At 42.2% G+C, this 9,357-nt stretch overlaps 1 protein-coding gene across 3 annotated transcripts; it reads right to left on the reverse strand.

Annotated features, from left to right (window-relative positions):
• Positions 1-766: 766 nt before the first annotated feature.
• On the reverse strand, positions 767-8,093 carry MED7 (mediator complex subunit 7). 3 transcript variants are annotated; one of them, XM_004737730.3, is made up of 2 exons: positions 8,011-8,093; positions 767-2,129 (listed from the first exon to the last, which is right to left on the reverse strand). In XM_004737730.3, exon 2 carries the CDS (start codon positions 2,110-2,112, stop codon positions 1,411-1,413), a length of 702 nt encoding a protein of 233 aa, XP_004737787.1. In that variant the 5' UTR covers positions 2,113-2,129; positions 8,011-8,093; the 3' UTR covers positions 767-1,410. The 3 variants fall into 3 exon arrangements, with proteins under 3 accessions (XP_004737787.1, XP_004737789.1, XP_044935547.1); XM_004737732.3 differs by having other exon boundaries at positions 7,922-8,039; XM_045079612.1 differs by lacking the exon at positions 8,011-8,093 and adding an exon at positions 4,065-4,725.
• Between the last annotated feature and the right edge of the window lie 1,264 nt (positions 8,094-9,357).

Consider the following 9,357-nt stretch of genomic DNA (forward strand, 5'->3'; position numbering starts at 1 on the left):
ATATACGCACTCTTCTATAAACTATGTTGTGACTCTTATAATGTTACCTGTTTTTTCCAGAATTGTAAAGCAGCCAAAAATTGGTTTAGTATCTCCTAGCCCAACACCCTCAAAGTAATAAAATGGTTAAGGCCATAGGAAAGAGACTTCTTTGGAGAGTTGTTCAAGTGTTGTGCAACATCCAGCTGCTCCCCCACAAGCATATGGGGGCTCCTCTCCCCGCTTCAATTTAATCTCGAGAGCCTGGACTGTGTCCCTAGTGTCCCCAAATCTGTATTAAACATATACAGGAAAATAAAAAACTGGCCAACTAGCTGCCCAATAGAGAGGCATCTACTTGGCAACAGTCTACACTCCTGAGATTTAAGAAAAGGATGAGGAATGTTTCACATACAGAATAGGCCTGTGGCCACATTAAACTGAACTTTGCCAGCTCTAAGACTAGAAACCTCAACAGAGCAAATCCCTGAAGGGTGGTATACCAAGAACTGGGTAAGAAAAGTAGGTATCTGGAAAAGATACTATTTTTATCAGTGATGGACCCATATTTCATTGTTAAGAACTTAGTTCCATGGCTGAATGTAGACCCAAGAGGAGTGAAAAAACACAGACCCTGGTAGCCACATCTCAGGGGAACAAGCATCTCTAGTACACAATCCAACGGTCTGTTACCAGTTCCCTTCCCATTGCAGGCTTCCAGCCTTCGCGAGTCTGAGTATAGCTTCGAAGGAAACGTATAGCTAATTACATAGACATTTTACCAAAATGAATGTAACAAAAAGTAATCAAAAGATTTATTATCTGAGTGACTGGAAAAAAGTTAATAGACCTACCCAGGGTAGGAACAAGAAGCTGAGATAATCTATTTACAGAAGCAGTCAAGAGGAAAAATAAAATTGCTGTTTTATAACTCTATGGGGTTCCTCTCTTTTAACATGTTATACTATATTTTTAGAGATCAAGTAAGTTTTTAAGAAAAGTAAATCTGAAGATTTTATAATTTCACATTTATACAGCTCGATATCCTTTATTTATCTATCATTCTTAAAGCAACTGACAAATCTAGTTTTCAAAGATGAAAGCTTGCTATTACTGAGATCTTCAATGTTTTCTGCAACTCCAAATCCAGGAACGTTTCACACAATCTCAGAACTTTCCTTTTTAAGGTGATTACTCTTAATGTATACATATATAATCATTTGCCTATGCTTGCCACTTACAGACAGTAACGCCTCCTAAATGATGAAGCAGGAGTCAAGCCATTCACATGACTTCTAGTTATATCTCTTTTAAGACTCTCCAAAAGCAAAATAACGAATATATGACATTTACTGAAAAGAAAAGGAGAAAAGCAAAAAAAAAAAAAAAAAAAAATATATATATATATATATATATATATATATATATCCTTCATGGTCTTTCATTCATTTCATCAATTAGGACACACAGGGCAGCATCTTTCTCTATAATCTGGTCTCTCCTATGACCTGAATTTTCTCTTTGCTGTTCATTCTGTCCAGTACAATTGTTGCTATCATCAGCATCCATTGGTTCAGTTTTTACTCTCATCCCTGCTTCTGAATGAGGCAGATCATCAGGCAAAGAAGCCAGGCAATTCTGAATCATCTCAATGACTCGCTCCAGATGCTTCTGAAACCGCTCAGCTGTTTCAAGGCGTTGACGTTTCTGCACCTCCATCATGACTCTCAATGTCTCTCTTGCTTGGTGGGGTCGGTATTCATTTATGAGATGATGCACATGTACAAAAAGCAGCTTAAGATCTTCCAGTTTCTCTTCTCGTTTTATACTCCCAGGGCTCCTTATCAAGATATCTAAGAGATCTAAGAAATTAATAAGAATAGACATATTGAGTTTTCTCAGTTCCTTCTTATGATCAAATTGCATAGGATGAAGCCGTTCAATGCCCTGGCTTTCTAAAGGGCGGATGATAAGATCATCACATTGGAACTGATTGCCAAACATCATATAACTGTCTTTTATTGGAGGTGGAGGCTTGGGAGCTAGGCCTTCCTGAATATTTTCATCTGTATATTCCTTGATGTACTGCATTGGAGGTGGTGGAAGAGCACTCACTTGTTGCGGCTCACCCATAGCGGAAGAACAAGAACCTGTGGAAATAAAACAAAGATTTAGAGTACAGCTACAACACAAACCTGTCACCTTGGGTGACTACAGACAGTATTTTCCTTTTTTCCCCCCCTGGCAAGTTTGGGGCCCAGGACAAAATGATCTTAGTTTCTAAAACAACATGGAAAGGCTGCCATCTTTTTCTAATTAGCATTATATCGCTAAACATCCAACGACTTCTCCTTCTCTGCTTAAGCCTTTCATTGGCACACAAAAAAATTTAAGTAGTGGGACGCCTGGGTGGCTCAGTTGGTTGGATGACTGCCTTCGGCTCAGGTCATGATCCTGGAGTCCCGGGATCGAGTCCCGCATCGGACTCCCAGCTCCATGGGGAGTCTGCTTCTCTCTCTGACCTTCTCGTTCATGCTCTCTCTCACGGTCTCTCTCTCAAGTAAATAAACAAAATCTTAAAAAAAAAAAAAAAATTAAGTAGTGTATTTTTATCTATAAATAAAATCTGGATCCCATATCCCTCACCAGTTATGTCGTTTCTTTTTCAACACACTTCCCTTCTGCCTTGGCTTCTGTGAGCCTCCAGTTAGGTTCTCTTCCTACTTCACTGGCCACTCCCTCTCAATCTTCTCTACCACCACTCCGCTACCCAAATTTTAATGCTGACCTGTCTCAGAGGGTTGCTCCGAGGCCCTGTCCTCACTCTAAATTAGGGAATCACAAACTCAAGTGCCAAGGGGAGAACACTGAAGCACTCTGGGGCAGGGATTCATATGAATTAAGCACATGCAAGCCAAATCTCAAAGTCTCCAGCCATTAGCATTCATGTGAGAAAGAAGACTCACTGTTCCTCAGCTTCTTGATTTCTTAAAAGGCAGCAAAAACCCGTATTTTATGTAGATCTCTCAGTTTTTACTTTTTTTTTTTTTCCTGGTCAGAGACAGTGAGCACAGGCAGACAGGCAGACAGAGTGGCAGGCAGAGGCAGAGGGAGAAGCAGGCTTCCTGCTGAGCAAGGAGCCCGATGTGGGACTTGATCCCAGGATGCTGGGATCACAACCTGAGCGGAAGGCAGCCCCTTAACCAACTAAGCCACTCAGGCATCCCAGAATCTCTCAGTTTTTAAATACTGGTAATGAATTCCAGAAATCGTCAAGTTCTGTAGGTTCAAAAAGAACTTATCTACAACAATCTTTGTGGTCTGTGAGCCAATAATTTTAGAGCTCTGCTTTTTATTTTCCGTTGGGCGGTATCAGTCAATTCCATGGCTTTTATAAAACACCACTTCTACCAGTGGTTCTCAACAAACAACAATTTTGACCACCAGGAGATAAATGGCAAGGTCTGGAGATAATTTTACTTGTCACAACTGGGCGATGGAGTACTACCGGTATCTAATGGATAGAGGCTAGGGTTGCTGCTAAACACTAACAATGCCTATGACCGCTCCCAACAATTATTCAGCCCTAAATGTCAACAAAATATTGTGCCAAAGTGGAGAAACCCTGTTTCTACCTCCAATCCAGACTGCCTGAACTTCTGGATGGCTCATAAAGCATTCAGACCGCACCCCCCCCCAAAAGAATTACCTCCTCTCCTCCCTACCATCAGGAATCTATCAAGTCTTGTTGATTCCACACCTTCACTATCTCAAGTTCATCAATTCTGACCAAGCCACCATTTCTTCTCCAGGAATATAATCGTTTCCCCAGGGATCTTTTTGCTTCCATTACTGTTCCTCCACATAATAGCCAGCATAATTGTTTTCAACCATCATTCCTTCTCTTTCATTGTATCCTAGCAGTACTGTCTTTAATGTAGTATTTCTACACTATTTTATAACTATACCAACTTCTTCTGGCCTGAGGTCTTTCCATATGCTTTTTTCTCTGCTTCAGGCAGTAGCTTAAAATGTCACCTCTAAAGAAATAACTTAGTGGAATAGTAATCAAAAACAGATCCTACCTTTCTTCTTTTATCCTCTGAAGCAGTATTTGATTTCTCTCCCCGACCAGACTGTAAGTTCCATGGGGAAAGAACTCTTATCATAGTTCTATGTCTACAACCTTGCACACAGAAGCTTCATAAATATTTGTTGAGTAACTTCATTCATTTCAGGAGGGGTCCAAATCAGTGGAGTTTGGAAACTGGTACAAACATACTTAATGTGTATTCCCTCTTTTGACTGTTTATTGTTTGTCTTCTAATACAGGACAATGAGTATCCAGGGATGATGACTTTGACAACAGATATCTGTGTACATACTATGTGCCAGACAGTTTACTTTTCTCAGGGCTGTGAGAAAAACTGCTCTTTCCACTTTGGAGATGAGACAATTGAGGCTCAGAAAGGTTGAACCACTTGCATAAAGTCATAGATTAAGGAGTAAAGGATCTAGGGCCTAAAGATCTCAAACACTACACTACACCATCTTTCAAGGATAAACAAAAAACACTCCCACCATCCTAGTGTTGCTTACAACCTATCAAGGAAAACAGACAAAAAATAACTACCAAGTTTTGAGGCTAATACAAAAGACAAACAGATCTAATTACCAAAAATAAGTCTAAAAATTACATATAGGAAAATGTATCACAAGCAAAATTAAAACACAATCCCATTCTTCTGGGAAAGGAAAATGCTTGCAAGCTAACCAAGAGCAAATACTAGAAATTTTATTTTGATTTTTAAAACATTTTCTGACTCCATCCCCACCAGAAGGAAAGCACCAGGACTTCAGGAACTGCCTGTCTTGTACACAACTCCACCTCTAGCATCTCAACACCTAGAAGATCCTCAATAAAGACCCCGTGGATGAGTTTCGTTTTTGTTTTTTACCTCTATTTTTTAAAACCTAGAAAAACAAACAAAAGAGGACAAGGAAAATGCGTATGCTGAATAAAGGCAGGAAAATATTCAGACTAATACATTTCTAAAAGCAAATTTCTAAAAACGATGCTTTTCATCTAACAGACTATCAAGATTTCAGATATTCCATCATTCAACAAATATTAGAACACCTTCCATGTGATAAGCACTGGATTCCAGCAGAGGTCACACTATCCTTTTGATGTGGTTCTTTTGGAATGTTTTTGATCAGATTTGATGGTGTCCAGAGCCAAGGGCCAAGAAAGAATTCCTGAGACGTCTTTGGTGCAAAAGGTTGGGGACAGAACCCATGGACAGAAAGAGCTGGACTGGAGTCCTGAGGAGTGGTCCATTAAATACTTTCAAGTTGGGAGGGAGTTAGGGATAGGGTAAGCCTCCCAGGAAACAAGGTTTCCAGGACCCTGAGAAGGCTAGCTATTGTTAGGAAAGGTCATTTATTACTGGTTAGTAAAACCTCAGTCAAGAGACCCTTCAGATGTACATCAGTGGGTCATATACTTGGGGGATGACGGCTAACAAATATCTGGGGAGTAGAAACAAAGGAGGTTTCCAACAGAATTTTTATATGTTAAAGTAGACTCACAGGATCCTGGGGGTTGGGCTAAGGTTACCAGCTGCCCTTAGCAAAGTATTAACATTAAGGCAGCTGAGTTCCTAGAGGAATGTCACCCTGCCTGTTTCAAGGCCTAGTCAGCAGGCCGTAGGTAGCAAGGAAGTATAATGACTTTTTTTCTTTGTTTCCCACATCGCTCATACCAATATTTTTTATAGGAAAATTTCTAGAAGTAGAATTGCTGGCTCGAGGAATATCACCATTTAAACTTTTGATACTGCCAAATTAAATTCCAAATATATATTTGTTTCCTTTCTTGTCAGTTGTGTGTGAGAATTCTCCCATAATGTCTTGGGTTTTACCTGCCCAGTACCCAAGAGTGTTGTGGGGTGGCTGCAATGATGGTTTCTGTGAGAACTGGGGTGAGTGGGGTCTTTGCACCCCAACTGGTTTCCCTACAGGGCCAGAACAGCTAAGAGCCTGATTCTAAATCTGGGATGACATTCCCAAAGAAGAAAATGAGAGAAAGTGATGTGGAGAACAAAGGAGGAATGCAGAGAAAATTAAATCTTATAATCTGCAGCCCATCCACAAATACTTGAGATAGGCAGATTATAACACTCCTCCAGCAGCGTCCAATGCGTCTTTAACATATGAAAGTCCTTTTGGAACTTCCCTTTATTTCTCCCAATCCCAAGGTATAAACCCACTTGCTCCATGTAATCCTGGGTCAGCAGGCAGCAGCAGCCACAACTTCAGATCCTAACCTCCTTCCTACATCAGAAGCACATAAAAATGTGCATTAGAGGTGTTTAATGCAGCGATGTTTGAAAAGAGAAGAAGTCGGAAATAATCCATGACTTCATCAATATGACTGCGTAAAGTATTTCTATATAACACAATGCAGCCCTTAAGGAAAAAAATTGGTAAAACTTCATGGGGGCAGGGTTAAAAACACTGTGTCCTGTTTACAACACAGGATAGCTGCCATCAGTGATAATCAACTTTTTAACATAAATACAGTTACAGAAAGTTGAATGAAAAGTATAAAGAACATTCCATATTCTTCACCCAGCTCTCGAAATGTTAACATTTTCCCTCACTTGCCTTAGTGGTCTCCCTCAAATAAGAACGTTCCCTAACTACCAAAATCATGGAATTAGCACTGATCTGGTATTTCAAAAGCAATTTTAGACAGCCCAAGTTTCACCTCCCTCAGGCATCTTTCAGTTGGGGGGGGGGGTCCTGTTTCGTGCTTCCCAACACCACGGGCATGCCTCTCTTCAAGCTGCCATTTTCCAAGGGCCAACTCCGTCGCAGGCGCGTTTTAAATCCTCTGTCTTCCTACAAAGTCTATAAATTAAGTACTACTGTCAACTTCATTTACAGAGGAAGCTCCCGAGTCTCAACGAGGGGAAGGGTTTGGCACCAGATCAAAAGGCTAGTAAAGGGCTAAAGCAGAGGCTTTAACCCACTGGGTGGGTTAGTAAAGGCTAGTCTGGGTGGCTCAGTGGGTTAAAGCCTCTGCTTTCAGCTCGGGTCATGATCCCGGGGTCCAGGGATGGAGCCCCGCATAGGGCTCTCTGCTCAGCGGGGAGCCTGCCTCCCTTCCTCTCTCTCTGTCTGCTTGTCATCTGTCTGTCAAATAAATAAAATCTTTAAAAGAAAAAAAATTAAAAAAAGGCTAGTAAAAAGCACAGCAAGAATTCTTATCCCTGTCCTTTTCGTTACTCGGTACAAGCTCTAAGACAGCGAAGTACAGGAACTTGACAAGCCACGGAAGTTACGTGTGTATCTGCATCGCTTCTCTCGAATGAGCTTTTCAGAGGCAAGGTCTATCGTAAAGCCAGCGCCAAGCGTTACAGTGGGTTATCCGACTCCAGAGTCACCTTCCACAGGGCTTGTTTGAAAATAGAAGCTTAACCAAAAAAGGACGGCGTTCCAGGGTCCCGCCCCCAGACACGTGACTGGTTTCATTTACGGTGAACGCGGTCGCTGGAAAGCGGCTTTTTAAAAACTCTCCACACGAAGTGACCAGGCGGCTTGGGGTCGGCCGGCCTCCTCCGCGCCCCACTAACTCAGCCGATTTCAGGATCGCCGCCTGAGGAGGGAGGGCGGGGATGGTCACTGGCAGGTGACAAAGGCCGGAGGCTAAAGGACTCGCCAACTCCCCACAGCTTAGCAAACCAGCGGCGCGCAGGACGAGAACTCGGGTCTCCCAACCTGCGGTCGGGCTCGGCCTCCGCACACAGAGAAAGCCCCGAGCCCGCCGCGCCGAAGCCACCTTCCACCCGGCTCCCCACGAGCAGCAGCGAGGCGGCGACCTCGGAGGGACGCGGGAGAGGGAAGTCAGAGAGCATACGCCCCGCACCAGGCCTACCCCATTCCCAGCCCGCCCTGAGGAAGGCGCGGGGTCCGGGAGGAGAGATGCACGCGGAACGAAGCCCAGAGTCGTCGCCGCCCACTCACCTCAGCTCAGGGTTTACACTGGAGCCGCCTTCGCCTCCGCAACCGAAATCCGACTTCCGGCCGCCTCCTACAGGAAGAACCTCCTGATGCTGTCTTTTGATTGGCTTAAAGAGCTGTCTTTTAGCCGAGGCTCTAGGCCCGCCTCCAACTAATCGCTTGTTATTGCGCCTGTGCATTTCTACTCCTGCTTGGGCGGTTTTGTTGCCTGCGGGATTGGAGATGGGGGCGTATGTGTTAGTATTTTATATCAGTAAAATTAGCAGTTGGTAAGCTTCACTCCTTATTTTTCTTGTTTTTTAACGCCTAGAATTAAACAGCGCATCCAAATGCCTTACATGCAAGTTAGAAAATACAGATAAACAGATCATTTTTAATTATAGCTGCTCTAATCCCACTGTCAAAAATAAAATTACATTCATTTTTAATCTGGAAATATTTGTCAACATGACTGAGAATGAGTAACGTTCTCAGTTTTCATTTCTTCACTATATATTCATATTTAATTTCATTGAGAAATTGAAACATGTCTAATTATATTTCCAGGTAACAGATTAACAAATATAAAAATTATTTTTTTCAGAGGTAATTTTCATAAGTCACAAATTTATAAATTCCTGGGAATCTTACAAGAGCATATTGGACATAAAAAGTAAGGTTGTTATTCTGATAAAAGTTTTCAACTTTACCTCTTTAAGATTATTTGAATTTCATTTTTTACAAAATTATGGGGTTCCAAGTACATACAAAAGTAGAGAGAACTGTACTCATCCACCTTCAATGAGTATCTGCCCATTAGAACTAAACATTATTTCAACATGCGTCTCTGAAATAGGGCTCTTCATTCCCCCCCCCCATAAACACAGAAACATTATTTCATTTAAAATTAAATTAGTGGGGCGCCCGGGTGGCTCAGTGGGTTAAGGCCTCTGCCTTCGGCTCAGGTCATGATCCCAGGGTCCTGGGATCGAGCCCCACATCGGGCTCTCTGCTCAGCAGGGAGCCTGCTTCCCTGCCTCTCTGCCTACTTGTGATCTTTGTCTGTCAAATAAATAAATAAAATCTTAAAAAAAAATCAAATTAGTAACTATTTAAAAATCATGAAAATCAGGGGTTCCTGGGTGGCTCAGTCAGCTAAGCATCTGACTCTTGATTTTGGCTCAGATCATGATGTCCGGGTCATGAGATCACTCTGTGCTCAGCGTAGAATCTGCCTAAGATTGTCTCTCCCTCTGCACCTCCCCCTACCTTCCCTCTCTAAGGGGGGGGAAAAAAATCAAAATCAAGTGATTATTTGGATACCATTTGTTTCAGGATTCAATAAGCCTTTGTGACCGGCTGATATGTCTT

Source organism: Mustela putorius, unplaced genomic scaffold (assembly GCF_011764305.1).
Source record: "Mustela putorius furo isolate JIRA1106 unplaced genomic scaffold, ASM1176430v1.1 tig00000407_pilon_pilon_pilon, whole genome shotgun sequence".
In the NCBI taxonomy this organism is placed as follows: domain Eukaryota; kingdom Metazoa; phylum Chordata; class Mammalia; order Carnivora; family Mustelidae; genus Mustela; species Mustela putorius.

Excerpts from the sequence above, each read along its gene's own strand:
- MED7 (XM_004737730.3), bottom strand. The coding sequence starts at position 2,112 with ATGGGTGAGCCGCAACAAGTGAGTGCTCTTCCACCACCTCCAATGCAG.